This window comes from Haliotis rubra, unplaced genomic scaffold, assembly GCF_003918875.1.
Source record: "Haliotis rubra isolate DU_JTF1 unplaced genomic scaffold, ASM391887v1 Scf363, whole genome shotgun sequence".
Taxonomy (NCBI): Eukaryota; Metazoa; Mollusca; class Gastropoda; order Lepetellida; family Haliotidae; genus Haliotis; species Haliotis rubra.
In genome coordinates, this window is record NW_025767039.1 from 381,318 (window position 1) to 402,295 (window position 20,978).

Sequence of the window (20,978 nt, forward strand, 5' to 3'; positions counted from 1 at the left end):
GAGAAGCTTCCCTTGAAAAACTGTCTGCACTTTGCTTGGTGGACACTCATTGCTGTTACATCTAACCATACTGAACCATCAACAAAATCAACATCCACGTTGAGATTGTGTCAACATGAAAATGGAGGAATGTCTTGTTTTCTTACTGAGTTTTAACATGCTTTACAAGAAGGTCATCAGACTGATAGCGTGCAATAAAATTATGTCATGCTTCTCTATTAGACAAGCCATTCTCTCCCATCATAACTGATAAAATAAGTAACTGAAAATGGCGGAATATTCTGATTGTCATCTATGATTCCTTGTGTGATTGTGTCAATACTCTCAATTTCTTGTCAGTAACATCAAAAGAATATGAAAGGACAATTTTTGTCTTATTGTGAATGTCTGGATTCCAGCTTTTCTAATCTATATATGTACGTTTAGTCCTGACTGTCGTCACATTCCATCTATGTACATGTGGTTCTTCTTTTGTTTCTCTGCAGTTTAACCAACATATTGAGAGGTTACAGTGGTTTTTTTTGCCTTTTCAAGGATCATTTGTTTTCCCCTGTTTTTCACTCTATAACACCAGAGTTTTAAATGTAGCTATAAAAAAATCACTCTTCCACAGTTCTATACAGAAAATATTTTATGCTAATGGATGAATGGTAAAAGCAATTTGGTCGATATTTACCAAAGTAAAAGGTCACAAGATGTGGCATAAATTTTGGCTTCTGACAAAAACTAGCAATAAAGAGAAAGTAATATGTGAGAAAGTCTCTGTGCTAACGAGAATAAAGTGTGCAAGCACGGATGCATGCACACACTCTCTAAATATTTACCATATCAAAATTGGAAGATTGTATTCCAGCGACCGTAGAGGAGAAATCATCAAGTTGTGAGTGCACTTCTGGTGTGAGTACAGTGAGACTGGATAGATCCACATTTATTCCATTCAGCTGTCCATCTATGTCCAAGCTCTGCAAAATAAGAAACACATTGTTAATAAACCTGTATTGTTGTGGCTGGTATGAACATATATTTCAGATCTGTGCTTGATACAACTTTGCAGAATAAAGACTAGAACAGAGGTTGAATGTCACTTTCAACAACATAGGAGAGCAGAAGGCTTGGGTTATAAGTCGACTTAACGCCCCCATCTCTTGTATGGACATATTAGAAGAATTAGAAGAAGAAGAAGAAGAAGAAGAAGAAGAAGAAGAAGAAGAAGAAGAAGAAGAAGAAGAAATACAATCATCAGATACTCTTTGATGTGTTTACCTGGAGCTAACAAACTACTCCAGTCATTGAAATTTGTTAGAAATAATGGGGTTTTTTTCATATTTTTTAGTAAAGATTTTAATTATTCAATTTAAACCTTATTTATAATACATACAATGATTATACATAGTACTAATATAATTATTTCAAAAATATAATTGTGAAATGCAATAAATCATTTCACGATGTATTAATACTTGGAAAGTAATAACAAACAAGAGTCTTTACAATATGAAATATCCCCCCAGCCCCCACATATTTGAAAGAAAAAATCATCTGACAGTTACTTAAAGTCGAGCTTGATTCTTTTTTTTAGACCAAGTCCAAATCGTTTCCATGGAAATCATGAAAAATATAAATACCAAAAATCTGTAAATAGCAAAAGGCCACACTTTTATCTGCCTCATATATCTGCCATGTTCTGTTGAAAGATATTGAACGTTTTTTCGAGTTGTGCTCCAGAAACTAAGCCCACCTCTCCCTTTTGAGACTAAGTCTGAATCGTTTCCATGGAAACTGAGAAAATAATAAATCACAAAAATCTGTAAATAGCAAAAGGCACCACTTCAAGATCTGCCTCATATATCTGCCAAGTTCTGTTGAAAGATATTGAACGGTTTTCAAGTTATGCTCCAGAAACGAAGCCCACCCCTTCCTTTTGAGACTAAGAAAAAATAAGAATGCCCCAAATCTGTAAATAGCAAAAGGCACCACTTCAAGATCTGTGTCATATATCTGCCAAGTTCTTTTGAAAGATATTGAATGGTTTTTGAGCTGTGCTCCGGAAATGAAATCCACCCCTCCCTTTTGAGACTAAATCTGAATCGTTTCCTCGTCACCTCCCAGATTGGGTTCAAACTCAAAAGTATTAGAATTTGTACTTTACTAACATATGACCATCTTCTGAAAAGTATTGTGTATTCAAGAACACATATTGATTTATATTGTCTTACATTATATATTTTGCATGGTACACACTTCTTTACACATAACATGGGCCATCGGCATACTTACACTCTTGTAGTCAACCAGAGCTGTGATATTAAAGTCTTTGAAGTTTTCCAGTTTGAAGGCTGTGTAAGCCGCTTTACCTGATTTGCAGTCTCTGAAACAATAAACAACAAGTTTTAATATTAAGACTGATTTTCAGATCAGAATTTGATGAAACATGATCGTTAGAGGGTTTCAATCAAAATGACTTGTGTGAGGATTCAGTGTTTTTCTACAGCTTGCATTATTGTTGACTTGTGTAAATGTTTTTTTCATGATGCCCTTGTCAGCTGAACAATCTTTTCCAGTGCTAATAGAACATCAGAGCATGCAAGGGACATAGAAACTAGTCAGGGCAACCATGGTGATTATAGCCACCAAGTCAGCCAGAGTGTTTCATGACAAATTTCCCATCCTTATCATGATTAAGTTGCAGTAGTCCAGGATGTGTAGTTCAGAAACTCTCATGTCTCTATGGCTAACATTAAGGCAGCCATCTTAATTTTGGATGAATTTGTGAAAGGTTAAACTATTCCCATGGAAAGGAGATAAATGAAAGAACTATCAAGAAGTTTCATTTTGGAATGTTTGCAGGATTGAGAACTTCTTTGAAGTTGAAAGAACATACAACTCTGTTTAGTTGGAGATAACTGTCAATAACTAATCCATCATGTCAACGAACACAAGGAAGAACCCCCTTCAATTGGGAGACAGCTTGTGTAAAGTGAGAGACTGGCCACAGGTGCACAGGATTATGCCACTCATACACATGTGTCTGGGGCTGATTCTGACAATAAAATAGCAGAATACTAAGCTTGCTTCAGAGAAGGTTACACTGTTACAGATAATATTTTTGTATATTATTTTATTTTATATTGGGTAATTCAATGATATCTTTCAAAGAAGGGAGAAAAACTGTACACAGTTTTGGTAGACTTTAGTAAGGCATTCACTGTCCAGCAGGATAAATTTTGGTTCATACTTAAAAAACATGTTCTCAGCTATAAAATGCCAAAATTATTGTCATGTATCTATGTGGAAATCAAAGCTCTGGATTGATGTAACAGTAATATCAGTAATAAATTTGAATGTACTTAAGGGGTTAAAAAAAGAAGCATATTAAACCCCTTCCTCTTTTTCTTTCATTATAAATGAATTAGCCATGGAACAGGTAGATAAATGCCAAGGAGGTATATGATTAAATCCAGATACGGTACAGTTTTTTTCACTGCTATAATGATATTGTAATGCTTTATAGCCCATGATTACTGGATTGCAAGATCAAATTAATGTAAAAAACAGTTTTGTGAAAACTCATGTCTAACAGTCAACATTGGAAAATACGTCTCTGTCCTTGAATGAACGGCCCATGAGGCCCAATGGTCTCATCCCTGTATCGCGACCTGTCAGATTGCCATTGACAATGACAAGTTCTGTCTGACGATGAGATGTGATGCTCCCCCATACCATAACGCTTTTGCCACCAAACTGTCGACACAAAACAATGTACGCATCAGAATGCCGTTCACCTCGCCGTCTGTATACCCTTGTCCTGCCATATGAGCTGTCCAGATTAAATCACTACTCATCAGTGAACAAAACACCATTCAAACCTTGTCTCCTGTACCGGTGATGCTATTGGTGACGTTTGAGCAGTTTAGGTTGAAATTAATGTGTTTTCCACAACATTCAGAGGCTAGTGAATAATCAAACGTTCTTCAATTTTCAATATCAGGTGTGTGAAGTTCAGGTGTCAAAATATATGCAAAAAGTGAGTGTGAGTAAATTCAATGAGCACAAAGTGCACGTGCAAAAGTGCGATACGTGACATGAAATCTCATGCAAAGTGCTTTGCTGTATGTTTATTTAGGGTTATTTTACTAACTTTTCCAATAACTTTTATAGTATGCAGTTTTGGGTTATGCTCGCACGCACGCACGCAACGCACCACACACACACACACACACACACACACACACACACACACACACACACACACACACACACACACACACACACACACACACACACACACACACACACACACACACACACACATATATACACATACCAAATTCGACACCTACAGAATTCAGAGTCTCAAAATGTAAACGGGGAATTTGTGGAACTTGTGAATATATACTTGAAACTGTATAAAGTATAAAGTTCAAAAACAGGAAACAATTATTTCATGTACGCTCTAACATGGACTGCTCCGCAAAACATATTATTTATGTTATTATACGCCAAGGGTGTCATGAAGAATACATTGGACAAACGGAGTGCTTGAGGGACAGAATGCGCGTCCATAAACAACAAATTAAGGACCCCAAAACAAGGTGCATCCCCTTAGGTGCTCACATCAACAAATGCGCAGCAGGAAAGGAAATAAAATTTAAAATATTCCCTTTCATGCAGCGTAAAGCTAAAGAAAAAATTTTCATTAAAGAATTGTGTCCATCTTTAAATAGTACAGCAATGTGTTTGAATTATACTTGTTTTCATTGTGCTACTAGTACTGTCAATGTAAAGCCGCCAATGTGACGTCATGGCAACGCCGCGTCACAACATTTGTATACAGTTGCATTGTGACGTCATAACATATCCGTTTAAATGTAATCACTTCTCCCTGAAGATAAAAGTGAAACATGTTGGAGAAGATCCGTGTCGTGTGATTATTTCAGAAACTTCTTCTTATATATGTAGTACTGTACGCTCGGTATTCTCATCACTTTCTTCATACATGTATATATATATGTTATACTTATTTTATTTTGTCTGTTCAACTTACTTCAAAATACTTGCAACTGTAAGATCAATTGAAGGATCTTGAAATAGCATCTGTCCAAGGAAAGAGTCATTGCCACTTCCTCCGAGAAGGTGCATCTCATCAAACAACTGAAATATATCAATGGCAACATGATCATAACAGCTATACCCCTACAGGGCCACACGGCTCATCTGCCATGGGAACAGGATTATATAGTTCATACACAATCAAGGTGATTGCTAGTCCGTACAACTGCTCATTTCCTAAAAGCTTTTCAATCTTAAATGTCAAAACGAATCTGCAAGTAATGTTTGAGCACCCAATAGCTTACGTTTGTATTTTATTGTGTATGTATCTTTTCCAGAAAATACAGCTGTGTGTAGAAGGGGGTGCATATCATCTACAAATACATTTAGCTGTTACTTTCTTTTCACCATAAAAGCACCAGACATATCTGTTGCCATATTTGTTATTTCATCTACTCTATACATATAAAATTAAATTACACAATTATATAAAATTGGAAAGAGCACTCAGTTGGATATCCAGATTGGACATGTGGGCAGATTGGAACTTGCAGCATAGTCACAGAGCAACCATTAGTTATTGTAACACTGTGACATGATGGAAATATCTGATCAGTGCTCAGTGGTGACTTGTCAATGATGCATGAAAATAGTCCAGTTCATGAAAAAAAACTAAAACAATATACTCCATGACTTCCTCAACAATATCATCACACCCATCATTGCTGCCCTCCAGCAACTATCAGTGTATGTTAAGTGTGCACTAACCTTGGTGAAGATGGTCAACTCAGGAACAATAGTCATGACATAAACAGTGTGAGTCTGTGAATGTGTAACTGTCAAGTGATACAAAATTATTAGCGGACCAAACAGATGAATACACTCCATTCTTCCACATAGGGATCCCTCTGACAGTAGCTGGCAATGGTTTTCTCTCTTCACCAAAATATTTCACAATGAATAACCTACTGAAGTATAGTTTGGAGTGCCACTGAGGATGTCAGAGATCTGTTGTTTTGGCAGATGCTGTACGTGAGGCAGAACCTCTACTTTTTCCTCACTCCCAAGAACCAATTAGGAGCAGGAAATGGACAAATTAGCTGTTTAATCATGCACCAGAAGAAAGAGGTGAACCTCTGAATAGGAACCTTTGATAGTCTTCACCTAATTGTTGGTTTTTGTCCCAAATGAGACATACTTGAACATTAGCATCTGTCCCTTTCAAAGTTTATTTGGATTACTTCAAAATCAAGTATTTCTACAATACCAGCTAACTTAGGAAGGTCTGAGAAAACAACTGTATTTCTGCCTGCTCTACAGTCTTATAACAGGTGTTGAAGCATTATCCCTAGGTCCAAAGCTGAAGAGCCTGAGCAATTCTTCTGATCCTGAAGCCTGATACATGCAAATTTGCATACAACATAGTTGCTATCACCACTTATGTGCAAGTCTTCATGGACCTTGTTTGTGATGGCAGCAACATAGTTGCTATCACCACTTGTGTGCTAGTCTTCATGGACCTTGTATGTGATTATTATTATTATTATATGATATTTATATAGCGCACATATCCAGGCAACTAGTGCATGCTCAAAGCGCTGGTATTTTTTCCCTCAATCATTGGATGTCAGTCTCAATGGCACATCGTGTTATCAATCTCAACTCCCTGGGGATCATTCAACTCTTGCAGCCACTAGGCGCACCGAGTTATTGTGGCCTTCTCATCCTAACGAGGTACCCATTCACAGCTGGGTGGACAGGGACACATAGTCACAGTACTTTGTCCTTGTGTGCTAGTCTTCATGGACCTTGTATGTGATGGCAGCAACATAGTTGCTATCACCACTTGTGTGCTAGTCTTCGTGGACCTTGTATGTGATGGCAGCAACATAGTTGCTATCACCACTTGTGTGCTAGTCATCGTGGACCTTGTATGTGATGGCAGCAACATAGTTGCTATCACCACTTGTGTGCTAGTCTTCGTGGACCTTGTATGTGATGGCAGCAGCATAGTTGCTATCACCACTTGTGCTAGTCTTCGTGGACCTTGTATGTGATGGCAGCAACATGGTTGCTATCACCACAGTCTCTTCGTGGACCTTGTATGTGATGGCAGCAACATAGTTGCTATCACCACTTGTGTGCTAGTCTTCGTGGACCTTGTATGTGATGGCAGCAACATAGTTGCTATCACCACTTGTGTGCTAGTCTTCGTGGACCTTGTATGTGATGGCAGCAACATAGTTGCTATCACCACTTGTGTGCTAGTCTTCGTGGACCTTGTGTGATGATGGCAGCAACATAGTTGCTATCACCACTTGTGTGCTAGTCTTCGTGGACCTTGTATGTGATGGCAGCAACATAGTTGCTATCACCACTTGTGTGCTAGTCTTCGTGGACCTTGTATGTGATGGCAGCAACATAGTTGCTATCACCACTTGTGTGCTAGTCTTCGTGGACCTTGTATGTGATGGCAGCAACATAGCTGCTGCTATCACCACTTGTGTGCTAGTCTTCGTGGACCTTGTATGTGATGGCAGCAACATAGTTGCTATCACCACTTGTGTGCTAGTCTTCGTGGACCTTGTATGTGATGGCAGCAACATAGTTGCTATCACCACTTGTGTGCTAGTCTTCGTGGACCTTGTATGTGATGGCAGCAACATAGTTGCTATCACCACTTGTGTGCTAGTCTTCGTGGACCTTGTATGTGATGGCAGCAACATAGTTGCTATCACCACTTGTGTGCTAGTCTTCGTGGACCTTGTATGTGATGGCAGCAACATAGTTGCTATCACCACTTGTGTGCTAGTCTTCGTGGACCTTGTATGTGATGGCAGCAACATAGTTGCTATCACCACTTATGTGTGCTAGTCTTCGTGGACCTTGTATGTGATGGCAGCAACATAGTTGCTATCACCACTTGTGTGCTAGTCTTCGTGGACCTTGTATGTGATGGCAGCAACATAGTTGCTATCACCACTTGTGTGCTAGTCTTCGTGGACCTTGTATGTGATGGCAGCAACATAGTTGCTATCACCACTTGTGTCCTAGTCTTCGTGGACCTTGTATGTGATGGCAGCAACATAGTTGCTATCACCACTTGTGTGCTAGTCTTCGTGGACCTTGTATGTGATGGCAGCAACATAGTTGCTATCACCACTTGTGTGCTAGTCTTCGTGGACCTTGTATGTGATGGCAGCAACATAGCTGCTATCACCACTTGTGTGCTAGTCTTCGTGGACCTTGTAGCAACATAGCTGTGATGGCTAGCAACATATGTGATGGCAGCAACATAGTTGCTATCATCACTTGTGTGCTAGTCTTCGTGGACCTTGTATGTGATGGCAGCAACATAGCTGCTGCTATCACCACTTGTGTGCTAGTCTTTGTGGACCTTGTATGTGATGGCAGCAACATAGTTGCTATCACCACTTGTGTGCTAGTCTTCATGGACCTTGTATGTGATGGCAGCAACATAGTTGATACAACAGTTTATGGAGTGTGGTACCCTTGAAGATCCGGGTTAGAATTTGTCTTCACCAACCCATGCTTGTCATAAGATGTGACTAACAGGATCAAATAGTCATGCTCGCTGACTTGATTGACACATGTCATCGTATCCCAATTGCATAGATCTATGCTCATGCTGCTAATCACTGGATTGTCTAGTCCAGACCCGATTATTTACAGATTGCGGCTGGACTACTGAAGAGTGCGGCATTAAACAACAAACAAAAACAATCCAAATGGAGTGTGGAGATACAATTTTCTTGTTGTATTGAAACACTGTGGCATTTTCGGTAGAGATAAAGCCTTTGGTGTCTCTCCAGCATTTTCCCCCAAATCACACTTTAACAGTAAATATCTTGTTACTATTGCAGACAGGTGTTGTGTTTTAATGTCCACTTGGACATATACAGAAAGGAAAATTTCAAACCAGCAGAAGGATATAATTTTGTTAATAATACCAGTAGAACCATAGGACTAGTAATATGATAACTTGAAATATAATTGATTGTTTCTTCTATAGGCATGTCAACTATTTCATGAGGAAAATTGGCTACTTCAAACCATAATAATATGACTATGGAACAGCCTGCCACAATAGCTGAGAGACTCTACAGACTCTTTTTAAATCACAACTTAAGACCTATTTCTTCTCTCAAGCCTGTTCTCACTGTGAGCATGCAATCATTCATGGATAAATGCGCATTACAAGTGTTCTATTATATATTACTATTAAAACATAATAACATAATATCAATATCATCACACCCATCATTACTGCCCTCCAGGAACTATCAGTGTATGTTAAGTGTGCACTAACTTGGTGAAAATGGTCAACTCAGGATCTATCAGTGTATGTTAATTGTGCCTTTACCTTGGTGAAGATGGTCAACTCAGGATCTATCAGTGTATGTTGAGTGTGCACTAACCTTGGTGAAGATGGTCAACTCAGGATCTATCAGTGTATGTTAAGTGTGCACTAACCTTGGTGAAGATGGTCAACTCAGGATCTATCAGTGTATGTTAAGTGTGCACTAACCTTGGTGAAGATGGTCAACTCAGGATCTATCAGTGTATGTTAAGTGTGCACTAACCTTGGTGAAGATGGTCAACTCAGGATCTATCAGTGTATGTTAAGTGTGCACTAACCTTGGTGAAGATGGTCAACTCAGGATCTGTCAGTGTATGTTAAGTGTGCACTAACCTTGGTGAAGATGGTCAACTCAGGATCTATCAGTGTATGTTAAGTGTGCACTAACCTTGGTGAAGATGGTCAACTCAGGATCAGAAAGAGGTTGACACACAAATCGCTCTAGTGGTGCTCCAATTATGAAGGTGAGGGTTGTCAGCAGCATCAACAGCCAGGAAAACATAAAGATTAAGCACACAGCCCTAGGAAAAGAACAACATTGTGTTAAAATACTGTTTGTCAAAGTGCTCTGTAATATTCATCGTGATTTTCAACTTAAACTACAATTAACCAGAAATACTGCGGCATCTGTTGGAATGTGACATGTGAAAGAAATTATATATGTTACCTGGGACTACCTTTGGTCTAGCTGATTGACTATATTCAATGTGTAATCATGTGACCAGTCTCACTCTGTGTATTCCCCGCTAGGAGACAAAATGTCAGACATGGACCCAAAAACACAGTTTCATTAGAAGAAATTGCTGACAAACTCAATACAGTTCTTCTCCGACAAAACAACCCAGAGCAGCATTTTCAGCAACAATCTTTATTGTTTTCCTATCATGTGTTGTCAACCGTCCATTCAGCTGAATCGACCCCGGCTGCCAGTAGTGCAGACCGCGAATCCATCCAATCTCAAGGTAACCCTGATTCTGCGGATTCTCTAGAAATTCAAAGGCAGTTCCAAGCAAAGACGGACTCCCTTCAGCGTATTAGATTGCCACCTGAGTTGAAGTTGAACGAACAAAGGCGCAGGATGGGCACAAGTACCAAGGCACAATTTAACTGTGTTGCAAGGTCGGCTTGTTATGTCGAGATGGCCTTTAAGATTGTTGGTGACGGTGCCCCCTCAGAAGACAATGTAACCACCATGTTTAGCATTCTCAACCCCCACATGGGCTATTTATTCCCGCCCTTGAGGCTGTTCCTGCAACTGTTATCTTACCCTCTTTAACCTCCCACTGAAAATCAAAACAATATGCTGATAGTTTGTTAGGTAACTTTTCAATCACGATCATGTTTGATCATGAACCAATTTGGAGTTAGATTGTGATTCATCGGTATCATTTTGACCCAGAGACCATAGTTTGGATCAAAAGGTTTTCTTGCTTACCCCATCAGCAGATTTCCTCCACAATTAGAGAGACAACCTCGTTCTGTGGGAAGGTCGGATGCACTGCTGCCACATACACCACAAGTGAGACCAAGGAACAAAAGTAACACTATAAGGATTATGAGTGAAGTCAGGCCAATCCCTGCATACCACCTGAAAAAAAAGACCAATCATGCTCTTTAAAAAAAGTAGGGGATTAGGAAATATAGGCTAATACCAAGTATTTGAACAAATACAAACATCCCCTGCAAGAATGTTTATGTGTGGAAAACTAAACAAAACACATCCTATCGTTTGCACGTAGTAGTGCCAAACATATGCAGAGGGTGTCATCCCAACTTCTGACACCTTTGAATAAGGTCAATAACTCTCTGTGGACTATTATTACTGTCAACCTTTTTTGATTCTGCTCATCAGACAGTGGTGACTTACTCTGTTACGGGTGATGATGGAAATATAATGTAAACTTTTATATATTTATAAGTATACTTATTGTAATAAGACTTAGCTTGAGGTGAGGGACATTCACTTGAAGGAACAGATTGTTATATATATAACAGAATGTACAGCTTGGGATTTGATGGCTTCAACCGAGTTGCTTTTGTAAGTTCATCATAAGTGGCTGAGTTATAGACAAAGCATTATAAACTCGAACGATTGTTACAGAAGCTCAGTGCTAATCTGGTCTTGCTGGGAAATAGTCTGTTTACTTGGACTTGCCAGTATTTTTATCCATGATGTGGATGTTCTCAAATATACACAAACCTGGTACCCACGTCGGGGCTGAATGGCTGTGACAAGAAGGAGAATAATAAACTATGTCTCAAGATGAAATCATGACTTAAATTGATTGTTTGTTTGGTTTGTTGCTTAACGCCGCACTCAGCAATATTCCAGCTATTGGTCCAGACAATCCAGTGATCAACATCATGCGCATCACACTACGCAATTGGGATACGATGGCATGTGTCAGCAAAGTCAGAGAGCCTGACCACCTGATCCTGTTAATAGCCTCTTCCAACAAGCATCATCAGGTTACTAAAGACCAATTTTTTACCCGGATCTTCACGGATCACTTGGAAATGAGGTGACTATGACTGACAAGCTACTAGTGCCACATTACTTTGTCCATCATTATTGTTGATGGAATGCCCTCTACATTATGTAACCTTGTAAACCAGTATTTTGTAACAAAACTATTATTAGGATAGCATTAATAAATATTCCAGATACATTTTGAACTTCCTCTATAGGCATGGTCATCAATGGTCACCTCTAGCAGCACAACATCCATAGGATGCTATGGCCAAAAATAAGTCCGGGCATTTCCAACTAGTATGGAACATAATATGAAGATACATGTATGTGTGCAATGTCATGGGCTGCTGATCATGTTAGCTGAACCTGAGCTTTTTCTACAAGAAGAGTGGGATCATCCCTCAAGTCACATTGCCAGACTCATATGACTCATCAATCATACACTATATGCCTCTTCCAGAGATCAAATGTTTGACAAATCGTGGTGTTCTGCACTGCTCCAAAATCTTTGATAATTCCCATCTTACCCATGAAGTCCTCTTGGCAGTTACAAGATCAACTGTCATGTTTCATGCTGTTAGTGTGTCCCCAATTCATACATCAGTGATAAATCTACAAATTCAACTGCCTGAGTCCCGGGACTCACTGAGCTGAATAACTATGAGTCCCTCAGAACTTTTATGAGTCCCTAACAAAACTTAATGCCACCAATATTATTCAAACTGGTTTATTGTTACTATAGGTTGCACAGGTGAGTCTGACCGGTCTGGGATATTTCACAGAACAGAGCTGGTAGTACCTAAATCGTAACAAATGGAGACTCTTCCATTTTAACTTGTAGTTCATACCCTATCACATCAAACACAGATGTTAACAGATCACTGGCAGTGGTTGGAGAATCATAGTTGATTTTACCTTCCTTGAGAATTTCAGTGTTTTCGTTTTCAAATTCATATAAAAAGTCAACAAAGCGTTTAAACTTTGTCAGTGGGATGTTTTCACAAGCTAACCAATGAACAGATTTCATCAAGGCGACAGCTGCTTTGTCTTGTTTTTCATACATACGAGCAGTTGCAACCTGGAAATCATCACAAAGTTTTGGAGCCTGAACGGACAGTTTATTATCATTATGATCAGATGTCTGGTCAAAGTTATATTTTAAAACTTTCTGCATTTAGCATCTTGTGTCATACCATTTTCAGTACATAGTTATTAAATAGTACAAAATATTAAATCACCTTCCCTGTCATAAGTCAGCCATAACCGATGAGTATCAGGCCAACCTGACTGAAATGTCCTAACTTTGTGTTTTCTGACAGTATCTATCTTGGCATGTTGACTGCTATATTATAAAAATAACAGCAGGGCTCTAGACCTTTGACAATCAAATGTTTTCTTTTACTAGAAAAATAAAAAAGTTACTAGCCAGACCAATGTAACTTCACTGTAATATTTTGTGCATAAAGTTCTACAATTCCAACCAAAGTTTTGTTTTATTTCTTCACTCTGTTCAGTGATTCAAAAACAAATTACATCAAAAGAAATATGCCAACTGGAAGCCACTTTAACAAGTATGAACACAAATAGTAACTGTCTTACTTTAACTATTAACATTAAACAAATTATATCATTAATGTCATCATAATTATAAATGAAATGATTCATTTATATGATTACTTTCCCAGGACTTGAGATGCAGAACCTTAAACAGAATGACATTCTGTCTAAACAGAAATTTAACCTGTCAAATGTCACTTTCAAATTACATGCAGATAGATTTAACAGTTGTTAAGCTACTGACTAAAGCTTCCTGCTTTTCTCTAACTGGTACTGAGAGCTCATATTTTGTCTTCACACTGTGGATTCAGAGTCACAATGTTCATTGACCAATCAGTTTGTCTTGAAAAACGTCATTTGCATATCGCTTACCTCCCTTAGCCTGTTTGTGTCTATTTATAGAGTGTAAAAACTAGGTTAGTAGTTCTGCACATGCTCGAGCAATGAATCTTGGGATCTCATTTGCATACCGCTTACCTCCCTTGGTGTGACCTAGATGTCTATTTTTGGAAACACGGAAATGAACTTAATATCATGACGAATGAAAGCTGCGATCGTTTTACAAATAATGTGTACTTATTAGCTCATGTCAATTATTTGAGAATGGAAGTTAATCTACGGAGATTTAGCCATGTATACTTTGATATTGCCTCTCCACAAAAACAAACATTAGTGTTTCATCAAAAGCTTGCGTCCAAGAGGACGCACATGTAAAATAAATATGAGTCCTGTCAGAATTTGTTGCGTCAGAGACGCGGGACGCAGGGGTAGATTTATCCCTGATACATTATCATCACACAACTCTTACTCACAACTAATATCTCTTACAATTTTGGAAATTACCTGTTAGTAATGTTCCAGTATTCCAACATGGTTTAGGACCACTGAAGTGATGACAATTCAAGTTTCTGTTAGACTTTGGTACCAACATTATCTTTCAGTACTGCATTGAAGGAGTAAGAATCAGCTCTAAAACGTCATACAAAGAATTATAGAAGTTGTCATCCATAAAAACACGTCATGTATTCACATTCATCCAACTCCTAAATGCCTTTCAAAAACTTCATAACCATAAACCTTTTTAACCATAAAACTTACCTGTATCTGTCATAAACCGTAACGTCCTTGGTGAAGCTCTCAATCTGTGACTGCATCGAATTCAAATCAAAGGAACCAAGTGCCTAAAAATTTAAAGAGAAACTATAGTGTCATTACATTCTGCAAGTAACAAATCTAATCATTTATTTCACCGAGAACTTGGGCTTCTGTAAACAAAACTTCAATTGGGATAATTCAGTCTTATCTTAAAACATATTTTGAAATTAAATACTCATTTGCTTATCAAATCAGACATATGTTTGCAAAACTTAGAAAGCTTTTAAACCTATTCCCGTAGCTACCTTGATGACAAGTCATAAAGTACTGTCAGAAATACAAAAACACTGTTTTTTCACATTTATATCTACAATTTATGTAGTTAACATATGAAAGTTTGAAATAACTGTTAAAATAAGTTCGGCCTAACTAGAGTCTCAGTGGTAGGGAGATAGGAAACGTAGAAAAAGGACTTTACTGAGGAGTGATTAGTGCAGAAATGAGCAATGCAGTTAAGTCCAAAGCGACTTATTAGTGTGCAATGATATTGTATTACAAAGGACACTTTTTAAATGCCCATTTGGAAATTAGACTTTGCTTCATTAAAAACGATAGCTGACGTAAAACATAATAACTTTAGTACTGAAACTATTACGGATGTAGCTACTATGGAGTCTCACTGTCACTTTGAAAAGAAACAGGTAGGAAAACCAGGACAGGTGTCGCAGACGTCGGTTGGGGTCGGGCTGGGGAATAGAGATATCAACTAAGGTAAGATAATCCTTTAGAGGAATTAAACTGGAGATATAAAGGGCATGTCATAACAATGTACAAGTAATATCTAGTCCTGTCGATCTTCGTGAGGTCATACCACCTATATATTTTGAGACATTTAATACGATGACTGATTTAAGCTTTTCTATGGGTATCATACTCTTTTACATATCTCAACATAAACTTTATGAAAGAAAGACACGTACCGGTAGGATGTTAATCAATAGATGAGACATATTCAACATACATGTACAAGCATGAAATATGTTTGAGATGACCCCTGTGCTCGTAGGCAGCACATGCATTTCATGCCAGGTGAGTCCAGGGTCCGTCGTCATACCTGACTACAGTCCGTTTGAGTCAGAAACGGACTGATGAATTGCAAATTTTATCATTGTACAAAATTGCCACATAAATATAAATAGTACACATGTTTATCATTTACTAATACCCAACAGCTTTCTTATATTTGAAAATTTTCCGGACTCCACCAAAAAAGTTCTTAAAGGTCACATGCAACGTAAAACACAACTTTGCAGATTCTGATACCTTTCGGTATGGACTTACCGAAACAAAGCGTCAAAAAATGCAAATTCAACTTATAAAGTTGAAAAATAACGAGATGAAAAAAAACGCGCGAAATCGGAGTTCAAACGTTTCACTAATTTTCCCCCGACTTTTCTGGGGAATACGGGTTTCAACAGCTGGCTGCGCTCTTAGCACGTGCGCAGTGAAATAGGTTCGCGCAACTTGGAAGCGGGCTGTCTGGTGAATACTCTGTGAAGGCTTTGGTGTGAGCTAGTTTCCTAATGTTTTGTTGATATCTCACAGGCGCGAGCTTTTTTGTATGTTATGACAGTAAATAAACTGTTTATATAATTTCATTTGTCTATTTCACCACACGTTCTTCTTACCGAGTCACTTTCTCAGTTCGATACTTAAAAGCATTATTTAGAGTTGACACGATTTCTAACTGTGATATAGATATGTCGCTGTCACAGACAAAACTCAATGTCTTGTTTTATTGACACCAGTGTGTCTGCCTGCCTGTCTGCTAATGACCATATTCAATACACAACTGCGATCACTGACCACATGCAATTTGAACTTAACACCAATCAGGCTATACACCATAAACAAAACGCATTGATTTATGGCCCGAGTTCGGTCTCTGTCACATTATGTAATTACACAGACAGGCAGGTGTGATATTTGAACACATGACATGTTATGATGTCTGTTGATTGCAAAATGTTATACACAAAAAATGAGCATGTATTTACAAAACCCAACTTTCTATATATACACACACAATGACCCGTGAAGGAGGCATCTGCTAATGAACCAGCCGTTACACTTGAGTGCACACCCACCCGCTCTGACTGGGTTCGGTATCCCGGCTGCTTCGTTTCGAGGGAGGTAAACCCAAGTACAAAATATTGCACTTTTGATTTGCGATTATACGCTTATAATTTTGTTTATTTGTTTTTTCATAATCAGCAATGCATATTATATGTCATGAAGAAGTGATAATTGTGTTTTAATTATGTTTGATTTTTTGGTTGCATGTGACCTTTAAAGAAACTATCATCATTGAAAACGCAAAAGTTGTTATCTGTCACGGTGGGGTGAAACCGCAGAAACGGAACAGCCACTATCTCGTCGTGCACGGGATACACATGCCTGATGAAAAATGAAGTTGAATGCTGATGTGAAACAGTTGATGATTAAAGTGTACGATTTTTCCGTGCTGAAGCTGAAAGGGGCAAACCATTTTATGCCATTAATAAATTCCGTAAGCGGGCAGCAAAAGCTTTAGGAGTATCAGCAAGGGTACTGACCAAATGTTCTGGAACACAAACATTGTGAGGGTGATGCGAAGCAGGTAGGGGTCGTGTCAAAATCACACAAATTAAAACATTTGGACAACTTTCAAAAGAACCTTGTAAGGCAGTCAATCAACAAGCTCTATTCTGAAAACAAATACATGTCGCTGAATATTTTAAAAAAGCATTTGAAGCAAGAACACAACCTCAGAGTATCAAAGTACACACTCTGGCGACTCTTACACTCTTTCGGGTATCGTTATAAGAAAATTTCGGGGGAGAATAGGTCAGAACTCTGTGAACGCCCTGATATCGTTCGCTTGAGAAATAATTTTCTCAGGGTTATAAAGAAGAAGCGCGAGGAAGGGTTCGAGCTAGTGTACTTGGACGAGACCTGGGTCAATGCCTCACACACTGCCAGCAGTCAGTGGGTACCCGATGGGGGTGATAAGGGGTCACGTAGAAAGCTGCCTCTAGGGAAAGAAGAGAGACTAATCATTCTCCATGCTGGTTGCTCCAGCAAAGGCTTTCTCCCAGGCTGCGACTTGGTATTCAGGGCAAAGTCTACAGATAACAGAGACTACCATTCCGAGATGAATGGTGCGGTTTTCCTCGATTGGGTTAAAAACAAGTTGGTACCAGCTCTACCAGAGAAGTCTTTTATCGTAATGGACAATGCCCCATACCACAGCCTGCAGGACCCCGACAGTAAAGCCCCGACATCGAACAGTCAAAAAGGTGATATGATATCATGGCTCGACAAATTTCAGATCGCACGGCCTTCAAAGGCAACGAGGGCGGTGGGGTAGCCTAATGGTTAATGCGTTGGCTCGTCACGCTGAAGACCCGGGTTCGAATCCCCACATGGGTACAATGTGTGAAGCCCATTTCTGGTGTCCCCCGCCGCGATGTTGCTGGAATATTGCTAAAAGCGGCGTAAAACCAAACTCAGTCAGTCAGTCAAAGGCAACGAAGCCTCAGCTATATGAGATCATAAAAACCCACAAAGGTGAACCTTTTTACACAGTTGACAGTTACATAAAAAGTAAGGGTCAAGATATTCTGCGAATTCCACCCTATCACTGTGACCTTAACCCCATTGAAATGATATGGGGTATTGTCAAAGGAGATGTTGCCAGATCAATCACAACTTTTAGATTACGTGTCGTAGAGGTTTTGGTTAAGGAATCCCTTAACAAAATCACGACTGAAACTTGGCAAAACTGTGTCAACAAGGTAGCTAACGTCATTGAACAAGGTTACTGGTCTCCAGATGGCTTACAACAGGCAACTGTGGCACCACTTGTTATCCCTTTAAGTCGTGACTATGACACTACGACAGACGAGGAACCGACAGGTCTCCCGGAATAGATTTTGAGATGTCCCCCACCATGACTGGCTGTTCTGTTTCTGCGGTTTCACCCCGCCGCAACAGATAACAACTTTTGCGTTTTCAATGATGATAGTTTCTTAAGGAACTTTTTTGGTGGAGTCCGGAAAATTTACAAATATAAGAAAGCTGTTGGGTATTAGTAAATGATAAACATGTGTATTATTTATATTTATGTGGCAATTTTGTACAATGATAAAATTTGCAATTCATCAGTCCGTTTCTGACTCAAACGGACTGTAAGCGACCTAAAGCCATCTATAGTCTGATCTAATCAGATTTTTTCTGAGTTTTGCCGAATTTTACCAGTAAACATGCATTTCTGGATATACTACTGTAAATCATGAAATAAATGGGTCAAGAAATTAATGCGAGCTCAGGAATCTGTGTTAATGATAAGATGTGACACTCTGAATATTTAATGTTGTTCCTTTTCTTTTCACACTTGTTATTTACCAAATAACCTGAAGTGAGCTTGTTAAGCAATGAATGGAAATGAGCTGACGACGTTTTGATTACGCTGTCATGTTTGATCACGTTTTTGCTTGCTACTACTTGTCTTATGACAACATGTATAAACGTAATCCAACTTGAAAGACACAAGTCATCTACCAAGGTACAACAAACAAGTGGCTGGAGAATGTCCGGTCTGGCTGATGTGCTTGAGTGGCGTTAAACAATGACCAGTAATTGTAACCAGTGATAATTACATGTGGCTTGAGATACCTGTAATGAGGAAGTGACCTGTACTGGTGTAATGTGTAGTGTCAACACTACCGCTATTGTTGCATAATTTGCCGATGAATAAGTTCAGTGGATATAATTAGTGTCATGGAAATTAGTCCTCATTTGTCGATTAATTTTATGAGAGATGTCTAAATTGTTATTATATTCTGTACTGTTGTGATGAATGCTAACCCGAAGACGATGAAGACTACAGGTTTACGTTTTCTGTCTTCTATTAAGTTCTCAAAAGTAGACATGGTCAGACTGAAATGCGTCATTATAATAATGCGAGAAGAGTACAGACGCATATTTCAATTAATAAAATGCTCGCATTAATTTCATGACTTACAGTATTAGGCATCCCACTGAACGCCCAGTTAGGCCAATGTGGGTTATTTCGACATGTGCTATTATAAATTGTGTAAATTTTAGGGATACAGAGTAACAGGCTAAAAACAGTTTTTTTCTATTTCCGACAGTACTTCAATAACTTGCCTTCTGGTTTAAATGTCAACACTTTTGGTATGAGAAAAACATATCTAATGCACGACAAATCTTAAACAGACAGTACTATGTCTCTAAATAACTGAAAAAAAATAAGCACTTTAAGTTGAATGACATTTCTTTCTGTTAAGGAAAATATACACAAAGGCAAAAGTTACTGTGACATGCAAACAGAATCAGTCTTAAAGTTTCTTGCTATGAATGAAATACGATTACATGGAAAGACAAGTGTTTCAAGGTATGGTAACTATCAACAGTTCATAAGAAAAGCACAACTGGCACATGCACATGAGCCATGGGGCTCACGAGCAAGTTCATGCCGCCATTAGTGAGTGTCCACCTTGTACATTGATGCAGGCCTGGCACCTTCACCTCAATAAGCAAAGTAAACATTGATGCACGCCACGCACCTTCACCTCAATAAGGAAAGTAAACATTGATACACGCCACGCACCTTCACCTCAATAAGGAAAGTGAACATTGATGCACGCCTGGCACCTTCACCTCAATAAGGAAAGTGAACATAAGTGCACGCCTGGCACCTTCACCTCAATAAGGAAAGTAAACATTGATGCACGCCTGGCACCTTCACCTCAATAAGGAAAGTAAACATTGATGCACGCCTGGCACCTTCACCTCAATGAGGAAAGTAAACATTGATGCACGCCACGCACCTTCACCTCAATAAGGAAAGTAAACATTGATGCAGGCCACGCACCTTCACCTCAATAAGGAAAGTAAACATTGATGCACGCCACGCACCTTCACCTCAATAAGGAAAGTGAACATAAGTGCACGCCTGGCACCTTCACCTCAATGAGGAAAGTAAACATTGATGCAGTAAAACATTGATGCGCCACGCACCTTCACCTCAATAAGGAAAGTGAACATAAGTGCACGCCTGGCACCTTCACCTCAATGAGGAAAGTAAACATTGATGCACGCCTGGCACCTTCACCTCAATGAGGAAAGTAAACATTGATGCACGCCTGGCACCTTCACCTCAATAAGGAAAGTGAACATTGATGCAGCTTGGCACCTTCACCTCAATAAGGAAAGTAAACATTGATGCACGCCACGCACCTTCACCTCAATAAGGAAAGTGAACATTGATGCACGCCTGGCACCTTCACCTCAATAAGGAAAGTGAACATTGATGCACGCCTGGCACCTTCACCTCAATAAGGAAAGTAAACATTGATG

The 20,978-nt window shown here is 39.0% G+C and overlaps 1 protein-coding gene across 1 annotated transcript in view; it reads right to left on the reverse strand.

Moving 5' to 3' along the window:
- LOC124285579 (prominin-1-like) overlaps positions 1-20,978 on the reverse strand; it is a 175,065-nt gene that overhangs the window by 79,875 nt on the left and 74,212 nt on the right. Inside the window, exons 12-17 of the mRNA XM_046721833.1 lie at positions 14,559-14,641; positions 10,866-11,018; positions 9,819-9,951; positions 5,045-5,151; positions 2,278-2,368; positions 825-962 (exon numbers count right to left, since the gene is read on the reverse strand). Coding sequence (XP_046577789.1) covers positions 825-962; positions 2,278-2,368; positions 5,045-5,151; positions 9,819-9,951; positions 10,866-11,018; positions 14,559-14,641 — 705 coding nt within the window. The remainder of the gene's footprint in view (positions 1-824; positions 963-2,277; positions 2,369-5,044; positions 5,152-9,818; positions 9,952-10,865; positions 11,019-14,558; positions 14,642-20,978) is intronic.